This window comes from Engystomops pustulosus, chromosome 8 (genome assembly GCF_040894005.1).
Source record: "Engystomops pustulosus chromosome 8, aEngPut4.maternal, whole genome shotgun sequence".
NCBI classification, from domain to species: Eukaryota; Metazoa; Chordata; class Amphibia; order Anura; family Leptodactylidae; genus Engystomops; species Engystomops pustulosus.
In genome coordinates, this window is record NC_092418.1 from 28811756 (window position 1) to 28827842 (window position 16087).

At 42.2% G+C, this 16087-nt stretch overlaps 1 protein-coding gene across 1 annotated transcript in view; it reads right to left on the reverse strand.

Annotated features, from left to right (window-relative positions):
- FOXL3 (forkhead box L3) overlaps nt 1–15687 on the reverse strand; it is a 38717-nt gene extending 23030 nt beyond the window's left edge. The window contains exon 1 of the mRNA XM_072122577.1: nt 15603–15687. Within this exon, the coding sequence (XP_071978678.1) occupies nt 15603–15605 (3 nt within the window). The 5' untranslated portion in view covers nt 15606–15687. The remainder of the gene's footprint in view (nt 1–15602) is intronic.
- Nucleotides 15688–16087: the final 400 nt, after the last annotated feature.

Here is a 16087-nt window from a genome sequence, read left to right on the forward strand (position 1 = left end):
TCTTCCATTTAAGAATTATGGAGGCCACTGTGCTCTTAGGAACCTCGAGTGCTGCAGAAATTCTTTTGTAACCTTGGTCAGATCTGTGCCTTGCCAGAATTCTGTCTCTGAGCTCCTTGGGCAGCTCCTTAGACCTTAGACACGCACTGGGAGCTGTAAGGTCTTATATAGACAGGTGTGAGCCTTTCCTAATGAAGTCCAATCAGCTTACCATCTCAAGGAGAATCAGAAGGAAATGGACAGCATGTGAGTTAAATATGTGTCACAGAAAAGGGTCTGAATACTTATCACCATGTAATTACAGTTTTTCCTATTTAATAAATTAGCCAAAATATCTACATTTTTGTTTTTTTTCTATCAAGATGGGGGACAGAGTTTACATTAATGAGCAAAAAAAAACGACATTTTTTTATCTTGACAATTGGCTGTAATGAAAAATGTAAAGACATCTGAATACTTTCTGTACAACAATTTTATACACCTGTCGGACCTAAGGAGTCATATACTGTATGATCTCCATCACTAAACTATCTATATACTCAAAAAACCTCTAAAATTGCCGCCATTTTTTACATAAACAGCGCCACTTTTATCTGGCCTCTGACTCTTAAGAAATATGTTGTAAACTTTCCCTCAAGCCTTCTGCTGTTCCTGCTGTGCCCTTCTCCTGAGCTCAGCTATTGTGGGGATACCCAGTTCTAATGATAGAGAGGAGGACGATTTATTATGGCTTGTGCCAGGCGTACAAGCTGTGATTTAGTTGCCGGTACAGAGCTAGGAATGGTGACTAATCCGCCATCTATGCCTGTTGGGTGGGTAGATGACAGAGCGGGTAGCTCAGTTGGCCGAAGAGGGGTGTTGCTGCCTGTGCACTGGCTATAGTCCTTGCCCATTCAGAGGCAGACTAGGGTGCAATTCTGCCCCACTTCAGTCCTGCCATAGAAGTGCCCCTCTAGCTCAGCTCTCCAAGAGGCCTGTGCATATGATAAATGTGACCCATTGGCACCTCTGTAGATGTTGAGAGCAACCCCCTAATTTTTTGATGTAGTTCAACACTGAGCACAATTTCACCAGATTTTTTTACACCTACTTATATATTTTTGCAGATTACTCCATTTTTGTAGAAGTCTCCTTCATTGTCTCTGCTCAAAAGTAAATGGGGGTCATTTATAATTAAGCAGCTTCTTATGACACCTTCATGTTTGTTTTTGGAACTCTGCTGCGGTCAGATTAATTATAAATGGCTTTGGCCTTTGATAAATCTGCTGTCAGTGACTTATGCGTTGTGGCTTTTTTTGTGACAGTTGCAAAAAAAGTTGCAAAAAGCCACCAAAAGTCGCAGAACATAGACAATGGTAGGGACTGGCGTCAATTTGCGCCAAAACTTGCGTCTAAACGGAAAGCCGCAAAGCATGAATTTAGTGCTATTGTGAAAACTAGTCTATGCAAATAATGAATTTGGTGAAAGCAGGGTCTATGTCCTGTTCATTTGGCGCAAAAAAAAAAAAAATTCGCAAAACTGCATTTGTACCCAAACTGCGCCAAAACAACACTACACATATTTTAAAATCCTTCCTACCAAAATGAATTGTCCTTCTCTCTTAGATTTACCCTTATGTGGCATAAAGCTTACTAATAGTTAGCCCTCGGGAACATAACCTTACAATGTCCACATCAAACCATATTAACCAAGTGGCTTTCCCAAAAAAACAAGACGCATGGTGACTTGTAACATATGGGCGTCCTCCATAGGCTGCATTGTGATACACAACTTGGGGACATCTGTTAAAATAAAAAGCAATACAGGCGGTCACCTACTTTAGAACACCCGACTTACAGACGACCCCTAGTTACAAACGAAGCTCTGGATGTTGGTAATTTACTGTACTTTAGTCCTAGGCTAGAATGATCAGCTATAACAGGTATCAGAGGTGTCTGTAATGAAGATTTGTTAATCCTAATTTTGGCTGGGGTTACAATTATAAAATATGCAGTTCTGACTTACATACAAATTCAACAACATGTATATAACCCAGGAACTGCCTGTACTATGTAATCCAAATTTCTATATCTTTAGTAAATAAACTAAATAATATTGGGGCCAGCACTGAGCACCAGCACCAGTAAGGAGTCTTTTGGGGAAGGGAATGTATGACCCACATCCTGCACCTTGGTTCCTGCTGGACTTAGCAGGTGGCTCTTTCCCCAATCGATGTGCCTGCTCTAAGGCAGGTCCAAGCAGGCATAGAAGAGCGCTATAGTCTCTGCCCGGGCCTGGTGCAGGGTGTAGCTAGTGTACAGGCGCGAATTGTCCCCGCCCAAGCACAACATGGCACCACCCCCGCCCAGCCAGCAAAGAGGGCGAAGTAGTCACTCAATACCGGGAATTGTGAATAAATTAATGCCTGTAACAAGACAAACTGTGATAATCCGCCCCCCTTCCCTATGTATCCACAGTTTACCCTCTATTCAAGCCTTCACCAGAGCACTATAGGCAGGACACTAATCTCAGTGACTAATATTTTGTGCAATGCTTGATTTCCCCTGCGGAGGTGCTGTAGGGAGAGTAAAAATGTTTCCTTACAGATTATTTTACAGCATTATATCCAAAGGAAAAACTTTGATCAGATGTATTGGTGTATTAGAGTACAAGGACAGGTTATTAAACTTTATATTTAGATATTCAGATTAGAAAACAATAACATATAAGTAGTTTCATCCCATGAACTAGATTCATGCAACTTTTCTTCACTAACTCTATCTCTGACTGGTATCAGTCTAAGTAAATGTGGTCTCGGATTTTTAACCACTTTTTTTAGCTACTTTTGGGCCGCGCTGATGCTCTCAGTTCATGTATATAAAAGACATTCCCCCCAAAATGAGCTGAGTGTAAATCACGTTTGGCAGGTAATCTACTTCTCCGTGACTCCAGGTAAATCTCATATTCACCAGCTCTAATGTCTTCAGAGGTTACAAGTAGAAGAAAGGTCTAATGTGAAGGGCAGGAATCCATTTATCCTCATACTGGTGTATCCAGCAGACAGGGCCAGGACGCTCCTCTGTCTGTTTTGGATGAATCAAATTTTAACTAAAAAGAAACAAGAATAAAGAACAGGCTCCTGAAATATTATCGGGAGGAAAGAGACGTGACAACTGGGACTTACATTGTCCTATCGAGGAGGGGTGAGACTTGTAAGGAGGACGGAAAAATAATCCTCGGGCGCGGTGCCTTTGGATAGTCTAAAACAAGGCGAAGATAGGCTAGACATCTTATATTGGGCCAAATTTGGTAAAATTATTGCCAATTTAGGCCTTGACCATTTGTCCAAGACAACACCCCTCTCCTGAAAAGCCACTCCCCATTTTTATATGGGTAAAGGCCTCTAAAACGGTTTTAAAGACTTTAAGGAAGTTTTTAGTGTATATTATGCCATCATCTGAAGCTATAATTTGGAGCTATAATCTGGAGCTATATTCTTTGCCTATCTGCCCCGTGTATATTGAAATCTTTACAACTTTAAATGGTTTTCTGGGCTATTTAACTACTAGTGACCCACCCACTAGTATTTGATTGGTGGGGAACTGCTGGGATCTCCATCAATCAGCCGTGTGCAATTGTGCTGGAAAAAGGCTTTGCTATAGATGGAGACAGCAGCAGAGGGCTACTGTTGATAGATCATCAGCGGTTAAGGAAACTTTTCCATCAAAATCCATCATGATAAACACTTACTCATATATCCAGGCACCGTGACTGTGGTAATCTTATATTTGTTATCCATGGCCTCCATCCTTCTAAAATCTGATTGTAAGATTAAGGTAAAGAGCCTGAAGGGCTCTGTGGAGTGTTACCAGAACCCCTCCCCTGGCTGCTGCTTCGCAAGCTGTTACATTGTCTCTCTGCCCCTCTGCTTCCTCAGCACTTCCTCCCTCACTCTGCCTGATGCAACCTGAAAGCAGCAGAGGGAGTTTCAGAACCCAGTGGGAGGGGGAAGTGCTCCTACCCAGTGTAACAGCCTGTGAATGTAAAGTAACAGTTAGATTATATAAGGCAAAGGGCAGAGGGAAGTGTTGAGGAGGAGCAGGGTGGGGGGAGGCAGTGTAACAGCCTGTGAAGCTGCAACACAAATGGGCTCCTAACTTCTCCCCCCAGAGATCTTCTTAGCATAATTTTAAAAGTTAATTATAGAAGGAAGGAGGCCATGGATGACAAATATAAGAAGATCACCACGGTCACAGTGCCTGGATCTATGAGTGAGTGTCCGGGGTTTATCATGATGGATATTGATGGTAGATTTTCTTTAAATAAACCAGAAATCGCTTAAAGGAGAATGTCCTTTCAATGTACTGCCCAAAGGACCAAAAATCCCTTACGAGTCTCTCCTGATAGTAATGCCTTCTTTCTGTAGACTCTCACTGTGTAATGTCTCCTGCCCTGCCTCCCGAATCTGTAAGGTTTGGGAGGAATGATTGCATCGCACTCACATTACATACCCCCTATCCCAATTCCCAATGTAATGTTTCAAATACATTTCGTATATCCCCCATATTTGTCTGCAAGCAATTCCCTACTTAGGACATACCTGTGCACTGAATAACCTAAAGCTACTGATCCCCAATCTGTAAAATATGTATATACTATATACTTCTCATAAGGACCCCCCATAAGCATACTGAGCTGTAGGTTGGACTCCCCGCTCTCCAACCCCAAAATTAATTCCTCTTTGTAGACATTGGGGCTCATTTACTAAGGGTCCGTCGGACTCATTTTTGTCGGGTTCCCGTCGATTTCCGCTTTGCGCCGAATTGCCCCGGGATTTTCCCACACGCGATCGGATTTTGGCGCATCGGTGCCGGCTTGCACGGGCATCAGAAACCGGGCAACCCAACGGATTCGGACAAACCGCAGAATTTAAAAAAGGATTTGTGACACGCACTCACATGCAGAAGGTGAACTCCGGCGGACCTCAGCGCGGAAGTGACAGATGCAGGAACTCAGGCGCACAAGCTTAGTGAATTGCGGCAGATCCGAATCATCATCGGACAACGCACAGCAGGATCGCGACAGGACCGGGTAAGTAAATGTGCCCCATCGCCTCACCTATTTCTTTATTGCAAAGTTGCAAAACTGTAACAATACTTTTCACACCTGTCATTTTCAATATGTCCTCTAGATGGCGAAATATGATCAGGATTCAAAGATCCCTATAAATGGAAATCAGGTTTTTTTTTTTTTTTTTTTTTACAAAATATGATTCTTCTCCTCAAAAAATGGTTACTTTTTAGTCGTTCCTGTGGTCATAGAATATTAAACGAGGCGACTGACAACTAAGTGAACTATCCCTTTAAGAAATACATTTTTGTTATCATTTTTTTCCATATTCATACATAAAAAAAATCTAATTCACACGTGTTTAAGCTCTTTTTTTTTATCCCCTTTCTTACTTGAGACTGGGAATAGGCTTCATTACACACAGGGAGATTATATTGTGATCCCGTCTTGTGGATCGGCATTAGCGGGCTTTAGATTTCCGGGTTACGCAGTAGATTAGAATGATCCCCCGGATGCCTTTTTCTCTGCGTCTCGCTTCGTTTTTTTTTTTTTTTTCATCTTGTGATAAAACATTCATTGTGAATTTCACGTTTGTTTTAGAACACTATGCCGAACGTGTTCACTGGTTCAAATATGAAAATCTTCTCGGGAGATATGTACTTGTCAATTATGGATGAACACGCGAGCAGACAGGAGCCCGCTAATGCATTTTTAAAGCGCGCCTTTCATTTCTGCCAATGCGGCTTAATCCCATTAGATTAGATGGCTAGGTGGTTGGTGCGCTACATTTAGCCACTGTGCACAGATTTCTATACTGAGACTCATTGTGGCAGATTTATCAAGCTGTCTGAAAGTCAGAATATTTCTAGTTGCCCATGGCAACCAATCACAGCTCCCCTTTAAAATATTCATGAGCACTGGTAAAATGAAAGCTGAGTTGTGATTGGTTGCCATGGGCAACTAGAAATATTCTGACTTTCAGACAGCTTGATAAATCTGCCCCATTATTCTGTGTTGTCCAATACACATTCTATAATGTAGAATTCCCAAAAATGTCTAATAATGTCACCAGAATTCGGAAAACTTAGTCTACTGATGGAACACTGTTGCAACATCATCATCACAGGGAAGGCACCTAACAAGCTCTGCACTCACTCTCTCGTAGCCTCGGTAGTGCTCTAAATTGTCTTAAAGGGACTCCGTCACCAAAACTTGCCCCATTAAACTACTAACCCTTTAAGTAGAGTATGAAAAAATCCTCTCTAGAATTCCCTCTTTTAGGTAAAAACTAAATAAAAATTCTCATGCAAAGTTCTATGCAAATGAAGTGAGAAGAGTCACTTTTTTCCTGAGATGAGTCACTTTTAGATGCTGAGGGACTTTTGGATAAAGATTGTGGACTTTTCATCGAGTGCTGCAGTTGTCTTCATGCTCATAAGATTACTTCTATTTCTATTGCTATCAGTGGCGTAACTAGGAGAGACAGGGCCCCCTAGCAGGCTACTGCATGGGGCCCCTCTTCCCACTTAAAAAATATACATATTAGTATACTCACACATGCGAGTTACAATCACATATAAATACACTCATGTGCATATACACATACGGTGCCATATGCAACATACTCACATACAGTGTATACAGACACCGTATATACATCAGTTTGGATGACGGAGCCCCCTGACACTGCTGTCCCCATAGCGGCTACTATGGCTGCTACCGCTGTAGTTATGCCCCTGATTGCTATACTGTACTTCTGAGCACCACAGTATTAAGTTGATTTCGGGGGAGATTTATCAGTAGACTGAGAGAGGAACCATTCTGGCAACTCATGGAAACCAATCAGATCTCAGCTTTAATTTTATAAACAGCTGTAGGAAAATGAAAGCTCAGATTTTATTGGTTGCCATGAGGAATTATAACAGTTCTGTTCTTAGACTCTTGTGATAAATCTCCCCCAATGTGTCTGCCTCTAATCCAAGCTGTGATGGTCCGGTTTAAAGGACTGTGCCCCTATTGTTTTTATCTCATCTTTGGCACCACATCAACCGGAGAGACATACAGTTTAATACATGCACAGAGACATGCACAGAGATTTATCAGAAGCGTCTGAGGTAAAATGGTTCTAGTTACCCATGACAACCAATCAGAGCTCAGCTTTCATTTTATAAAATGCTGTGGGAAAATGAAAGCTGAGCTATGATTAGTTGCCATGGGCAATTAGAACAGTTTAGCTCTCAGACACTTCTGGTAAATCTCCCCCATAGTTGGTAATATGAGCTGAAGAAAGGAAAGGGAAGAAATGTGTGTGTTGGAGGGGTAAACAGTAAAAGAAGCAATATAGAGATGGGGGTGTATTATAAATGGGGCGACAGGAAAGGAACTATATAGGGAGTGCTTCAGAAAGGAGGAATTATAAACAGGGGGGCAACAGAAAAGGGGACATTTTGAGTGGGGTGAAAAAGGAAAGGATTATAAGTGGAAGCTAAAGGGTGTATTAAAAGTAAGGGGCTACACACAGTTGGTGGGTCACATTAGAGGGCATTATAGTAGGTGGGGGCCAATTACTGTGATGTTATGTGGTATGTGGACCAGTAAGGGTATAAGGTTGGTATTATATATTATGGGAAGCTGATGGGATGGGGTTAGGCAAGCGGCAACCACAGGGTTTGTGTACTGAAAACTTTTTCAGTATCCCAAATTCTAGGTTTCTTCCCAAGACTATTGGACAGCACATTTGCTTCCATGCACCTCTGACCTGCTGCCAAAATACTGAACTATTAGGCTCCGACCTCCGGCTGCGTCATGACTCGGATAAATAGGTTATCTGGTATTTGATAAAATGGCCACCTTCATCCATAAACTGTGCCACACCTCACGCTGGTTGATGCTGGTACTACAGCTCACCTGCATAGAGATGAATGGAGATCAGTTGCAATACCACTCACCACCAATGTTCAGGGGTGGCGCTGTTTACTAAAGGAAGCAGCCATGTTTTTCAAATGCCAGAAGACCGGTTGTACAGTTCTCTTCAGTGAAACTAACTGTTCCATAAACTCTACCCTCTGAAAGTGGTACAACACACATAATCCTTCTGGCTCTGACTTCACAAGACTAGTCTTGATATTTCCTTCTTTAGGATTTATGTGTCAAATAGCTGCAGGGCACCCGACAGGTGTATCCGGCTCAGTGTCTGGTTATGACTCCCTGAAATCCGGGAGCACTGACGCTCAACTTCTGACGATCCTATGGCAAAGAATTGCAACATTTTCCCATTTACGCCACCTCTTTGCCAGGTGACCTTCCGGCCAGTGGGGTAACTAGAAGCTGATTTGCCCAAGTGCAAAGTCTGTGCCAGGCCCCTCAACTATAATGTATGGTTTATAGTAATAGTCTTCTCATATGGGAAAGTGACACCATAAGGGCCCCCTAAACTTCTTGGGCCCTGGTGCGATCGCAACCTCTGCAGCCCCTAAAGTTACGCCCCTGATCCTGGCACAGGTTATGGCACAATTCTACACCAGGCACAACCTGGCTTAGAATTCATCTGGATCCGGAACCATGCACTGTGCAGCGACGGGGGAAGATCCAGACTGGCGCAAGATGCTATCAGTCTTAATAAATTCTCTGCATTGTCCTTTTTGACACTTGGCTTGGAGGTGCCGAAAAGGGGGGGAATAATTGCAATGTCTGGAAGTTTGCAAGACAATGGGGCAGGGCCGGTGCCAGGGCCCAGGGCTCCTGGAGGGGCCCACATAGGACTGTATATAAGGAATCCATGGTGGTGAGGGGGGCTTTATATAAAATAAACATGAGGGGGCTATATGTATATAAAAAAAACCATGAGGGGGCTATACGTATATAAAATAACCATGAGGGGGCTATTTGGGATGAAAACTGGGGAATAATTTAGGAAACAGGAAACTGTTTAAGTTTCTGAATAGTTACCACCTGCAAAGGGGCCTATGGCGACTTTGTAGTCCAGGGGCCTACTGAAACTTGGAGCCGACCCTGCAATGGGGGACATTTATAATTGGCTTTGCTCCAGTAATTTTTTGGTAATTCTTTCCCTTGCTTGCCCATGTGCACCATATTTATGGAGTGGAGGTGCCACAATATTGCTCCTTTTCCAACACTTTCCGACACTTTTTTGCCACAATTTTTGTCGCACCGACTAAAAGCCGCTCTACCAGGTTCTATTACATCTTAAACGTCGAGACAGTTCGGAACTGTTTTCGGTCGTGCACCAATTCATTAACCCCTTGCGCCACAATCTAGCATCCCAGTGTAAATCACTGCATGATTTGTCCCCCAAAAACACGGATTTTGCAAGCCCTCATAGATGTCCTCCAAGGAGATTTCCAGCACAAGTTCCATAAATCCACGGTTGGATCGCTCCCATAAGGCCTGATTAGCAATGATAAAGGCCTGAGAGCTGGAAGGTCTTCATCATATTACACAGTAACGCAGTATCAGCTCTGCATAATTCCTTACCCATAACAATAGATGGATGCTCATCCTACAGCCGAGCCGCTGGATAATAAATCACACAGAATCAAATTACTATAACCTGACTTCCAGAAAGAAGTTTAGATAGCATTACCCGGCCTTCGATTATACCCCCACCCCCTCCCCCACATTACTACAAATGATTGGGTTCGGGACACAGATTGATGAGGTTAAATGCCCTCGTCTATTGATTGGCATAGAATTATGACTCTTCTACTGAGGCCATTCCCCGGCATTTCACTTCTAATCATTGGATGTTTTGGAGCTTTTCTTACCCTTGTTTTGCCTTGTTAAACATTCACACATCTGTGTGATTTATTGTAATGATCGGGATAGTTCCGAGAGAAATATTTATGGAGAATAAGCTTTGTCTTTTAGCTATGAACACTCTTTAACTTTAACCCTTTGTTTAACCCTTTTATTTATCTTTATGAGGCAAGACATAGTTATGGAGTTAGCTCTGTGTGTGGTGGATTCCTCTATCATGGTAACTCTGATACAGCAGCTCTATATACTGTATATTTGGTGAATACCTCTATTATACTCTAATACAGCAGCTCTATATACTGTATATTTGGTGAATACCTCTATTATACTCTGATACAGCAGCTCTATATACTGTATACAGGCGGTACCCTACTTAAGGACACCCGACTTACAGACAACCCATAGTTACAGACAGACCCCTCTGACCTCTGGTGAAGTCTCTGGATGCTTTACTTTAGTCCCAGACTACAATGATCAGCTGTAATGTGTCTGTAATGAAGCTTTATTGATAATCCTTGGTCCCATTACAGCAAAAAATGTTTAAACTCCAATTGTCACTGGGGCCAAAATTTTTTTTGTCTGGATCTACAATTATAAAATATACAGTTTCGACCTACATACAAATTCAACTTAAGAACAAACCTCCGGACTCTATCTTGTACATAACCCGGGGACTGCCTGTATTTGGGGAATACCTCTATTATACTTTGCTACAGCAGCTCAATGTATGTAATATCTCTTTATCATGGTAGATTTGCGATGTTACCCCACAAGGGCCTGACTGCAGTACAGGGGGGTAGCTGGATTTCCAGGGACCGGAGTGGCTGTAGTGCAGCTTAGCACCACAAATGTGGGGCTTATTTACTAAGGGTCACGGATCGCACATTAGTTGGACTGTTCGCCGGCTTTGCATGGCTTTCACAGGTATTTAACAGGGGTTTGTCTGGGATTGTGTCACACGCGATCAGATTGTGGCGCAGCTGCTCTGGCTTTCACGGACTTAAATTGGGGGGAGTGCCGTCAGATTCAGAATTCAGCGCGGGATTTATAGGGAACCTGTCACCAGGAGACCCATTTTTAGCACTCCCCCAGTCCCCACAGAGCATAGTACATACACTGCCAAAGTGTTTTTGTATAAAAAATAGGTTTTACAGAAAAAAAGATATGTTATATTGTACCTTTCATTAGCATCTGCTGTGTGACTAGGCAGTTGCCAAATGGGAGGGGCGGGAAAGGAGCAGTTCCCCTCCACCCTTGGGAAACAGCTTCTCCATGTGTCCTTTCAGTGTATGTACTATGCTTTTTCGATTTTGCGGTTTCATTTTTCACTCCCTACATTCAAAAATCTGTAACTTTTTAAATTTTCCATGTACAGAGCTGTGTGCCGGCTTATTTTCTGCGTAACAAATTACACTTCAAAATGGTGGTATTTAATATTCCATGCCGTGTACCGGGAAGCGGGGGAAAAATTCCAAATGCAGTGAAATTGGTAAAAAAACGCATTTGTGCCTTATTCTTGTGGGCTTGGATTTTACGGATTTCCCTGAGCTCCCCAAATGACATGTCTACATTATTCTTTGGGTCGGTACGATTACGGGGATACCAAATTTGTATAGGTTTTATAATGTTTTCATACATTTAAAAAAATTAAAACCTCCTGTACAACATTTTTTTGGGGGATTTTGCCATCTTCTTTTTCATACTTTGGTGTACGGAGCTGTGGGTGGTGTCAATTTTTTGCAGATTTTGATGACGTTTACAATGGTATGATTTTTAGGACTGTACTACCTTTTGATCACTTTTTATAGAATTTTAAATTTTTTTTTAAATTGCAAAAAAGTGCCATTTTCGACTTTGGGCGTGATTTTCCATTACGGGGTTAAACGCAGTGAAAAACCGTTATCATATTTTGATAGATCGGGCATTTTTGGACACGGCGATACCTAATGTGTTTATGATTTTTACTGTTTATTTATATTTATATCAATTCTAGGGAAAGGGGGGTGATTTGAATTTTTAGGTTTTTTTATTATAATTTTTTTTTTTAACTTTTTTTATTTTTATTTTTACTATTTTTCAGAGTCTGTACGATCCTATCATATACTGCCATACTACAGTATGGCAGTATATGGGGATTTTACTACTTATACATTACAATGTGCTGACAGCACATTGTAATGATGGGTTAACCCGAAGTAGCTTCGGGTCTTTGTGAGACCTGATGCTACCTACCATGGCCACGGATCGCCGCTCCCCGATGATGTCACGGGGAGCGACGATCCACGGAAAGATGGCGGCGCCCGCGCAAAGGTGCCGCCGGCGATCAGCGTTAAAACACCCGCGATCGGTGCTGGCACCGATCGCGGGTGTTACCGGTAAGCCTTTGCTGCAATATGCAGCAAAGACTTTCCGGCTATGGAGAGGGCTCGGTCCGCGAGCCCTCTCCATGTACCGGGACCCGACATGTGACGTACTATTACGTCACATGTCGGGAAGGGGTTAAGATTCAAATTTTCAAGCACTTACATGCACCAGGAAGAAGGTGAACTCCGGCGGACCTGAGCGGGGAGCAACATATGCACGATCTTAGTGAATCACGCCACAGTGCATTATCGTTGGACAATGCACTTTCTGTGAACTCCAAGGAAAGGGTAAGTTTATTGGAAAATTAGATACAACAGCTCAATTCTATGTATGGGGGAAACTGGAAAAAGTAATGCTAGGGCCATGAGCATCTTAAAATTACCTAATAAGATGTCTGAAAATTGGTATAAACAAGTATAAAGTGTATAAATATATGTGTCTAGATATATTTCCTGTATTTCTGTATTTCTTTCCTGTAATTGTAGCATAGCTGGTGTCTGCATTGTGTTTTATGCTCTTCTGAGCGCTGTGGATGTTGTGATGGAGAGGCAGCGACGGTAAATTACCTTTCCTTCCTCCCTTTGTAGGTGTCTCGCTGTGCCTGACAGGTGGGGATCTGAGCAATGGCCACACAATCGTCTGTGCAGCCATTATAGTACAGCGCTATTTCTCAATTTCGGACCTCAAATACCTCTAATAGGCTTCAATCGTTTTTTTTTAAAGAACAGTTTTTATTTATTTTGCTTTGCTTAATAAAATTTATAAAGTTTTACATACATTTAAATACATATATTTTTGTGGCAAGGGATCCAAAATATCTGCCATGGACAATGTACAGATAAGTGGAATAAGGTGACATAGTGGGGCTTATTTACTAAGGGCAGCGGATCGCACTTTTGTTGGTTTGTTCGCTGTTTTCAGGATCTGCGCAGGTTTGAGAGGTATTTAACAGGGGTTTGCACCGGGATGGTTTCGCACGCAATCAGATTGTGGCGCATCCTTTCATGTGACAGATATCCGGGGGCGAGCCGTTGGACGATCCAACTGATTCGGACTGAGCATGGGATTTAACTTTCAATTTGTGTCGCAAGATCAAGCACTTACATGCACCAGGAAGAAGATGGTGAACTCCGAGGGACCTGAGCGGGGAAGCGACACATGCAGGAAATTGGACGCACGATCTTAGTGAATGGCGGCACAGTGCGTTATACACGGACAATGCACTTTCTGTAAACTCCTCCAGACGGGTAAATGTGCACCAGTATTTCTGCTATTTCGATATATTGTTAGATCTTATTTCCATACATTTTCAGGTGAGTATTTGTAAATCCAGTAAATAAGTTACTAAAATACGACCCATGGACATCTCCCCAGGGGTGACAGTTAAGGGCAAGAGTCAAGAAACAAAGAAAAATAAGAAAGTAAGAAAGGGGCAGTTTGGATTAAAAAAATTAGTTTTGTGTAGTAGAATTTGTAAACATTATTATTAGAATCCCTCATATTCTGTAGATCTATTGGCCATTGTATATTTGTAATATTAGAGCACTATGGGGGGATTTACTAATTGTGGTGCAAGCATGTCTGTCGGCATCGGAGATCAGTCTTTGCAAAGCACAGCCCGATGTATTTAAGTGGTGCACGGCTGTTAGTAATTAATGGGTAGACGGAACTGATCAGTCGGGCGCCATAAAAATGCTGACATCAATGAGATGTGCACCAAAATCTTACATGGACTGCGCCTTAATTTTGCTATCTGACCAATTTTTTCCTGGTCTATCCTGCGGCAAAAATTGCACCTAAAAATGCAGACAAAATGCACATTAATGTGGAGGATAATGTGGAAACGTTAGGCCACGCCCAAAAAAAGACGGAGGTGTCGGGATTGTCGGAAACATCTGTTCTTTCTGGCTCAACCTCATTATAAATGATCCGCAACAGTTCTCTGCCAAAAAAACATTCAAATCCTGGCATTTTTTTGGCGCAGATGCGATAATACATGTCCCCCAATGTGGCAGCATTTGCTTATGCATTTCATACTACAGTACAGTGTAGAACAGTATATTACAGTATTCTTGGGATGCCGAGCATAATTCATCCGGCCTTGGATTGAAAGTTTTTTTTTTTCTAGAAATATAGACAAGAGTATAACACACAATTGGGTTAAATCTAGGGAATTCTCAATGAAGATCTGCACATAAAGAAGGTGCAAAGGTCTGAGTAGTAGAGTTACACCTCCTGCTTATTTTAAAGGACGCAGGGTTAGCAAATTTACTTATGTGTCACAACCATACATCTTATAATGGAGCAGAGGTCATGCTTTTATACTTCCCATCTTAGTTACGGCAAATATGCAGGACAGACTATTATTTGCTAGAACTATATGGATTCCGTTAAGGACCCATTTGTATCTGTTACAACTCCTATGGGAGAATTTCAGTTTTTCTGTTATGTGTTCCCATTTGTGAACATATCCAGGGGCACGTAAATTTACCCCGGCCTGGGTCCTAGCCCGGGTGTAGCATCCGTTCCTGTGAAAGGAGCCTTACCCTGCAGTAGTCCTCTCCTCTCTTCTTCTCTGTGGGCTGAGTGCCGCTCTAAACTAGCTAAGTCTGGAGGAGTAGGCCAAATACCTAGTAGTCTTACCAAGCCCCGGCTGCCACACCGGCTTTATGATGGTGCCCCCCGCCCAACATTCTGATAAATCCCGGCAGGCAGGTGTGATGCACTGCCATACAATAGCTATATGCACTACATGGGAAGCGCCAGCCCATTCTGCCAGCCCACTCTGCCGCAGACCACTCACTCTTTACACCCATCCAAGCCCAGTTGGCATGAAGGTGGCGCAAAAGGTTGAATGGTCTCAGTTTCTGACTGTGTTCCAGGAATTGTGCCGGATTTCATGGAACACAAGCCCTGATAAATGTGGCCCACAGGTCGCACACCTACCTTGATAGCGGTGGTCCTCTAACTTCTGTCCTCCTGTAAATGGAGAGTTGGCAGCGCATGGGCAGTTCTATCCATTCATTTTCATTGGAGTCCGGCCTCAGCTTAGTATTCACACTACTTTACAACCTCTTTAACTTCTCTCCAATGAAAGGGTTCTTTAAGCATGAACTTAATATTTATTTAAATTATTATCTAACAATTAATCGGAACAGTCTGTAACCGTTATGCCCCAAGCAAAAAAATATTTATGTTTACAGAGATATTACTTTAATATCTCGTATTTGCACACTCAGGTGAGTCTGTACAGAGCAAACACAGGAGCATGCAACACCAGCTGGCAGCATACAATGTCTCTACTATCTATATACTTTGTTATATAAGCCTTAGACTGGATATACAAGAAATATGACTGGAAATAGACTGGATATATGTGATTTGTAAATTATTGCGATTAAAGGACACCTACCATAAGATTATTGGTGGTAGACTGTCCTCACAAGCAGGCTCGTTACCATTAGGGATTGCTGGCACCGTTTTTTCTTACTTTCTGGACTTCGGTATTCAGTAGAAAAGAAATTTATAAAAATATGTGAATGAGCATGACGTAGCGCCTCATGGCTCCACTCCACTTTAACTAACAAGTAAGAATGCAATCTACACTATATAAGGGTGTTACGGGAATATGAATGTCTGAAAACCCATGATGCTATAAATAAATGAATGTAAGAACACTCAATGTCATTAGTCACAAAATGGAGCTTAAATAATTAGATTTTTAGATTCACAAAATTTTATGGTCTCTCTAAAGTATGCAGAGTTATCACCAAGATGGCCGCCACTGGAAACTACAAGTCCCATGATCCTTTAGTCCTCAGTAACTCCTCCCACCTCTTATGCTCTTCTCCCAGTGATGATGTAACAGGTTTTCTTACTCTGCTACCATAGTAATAA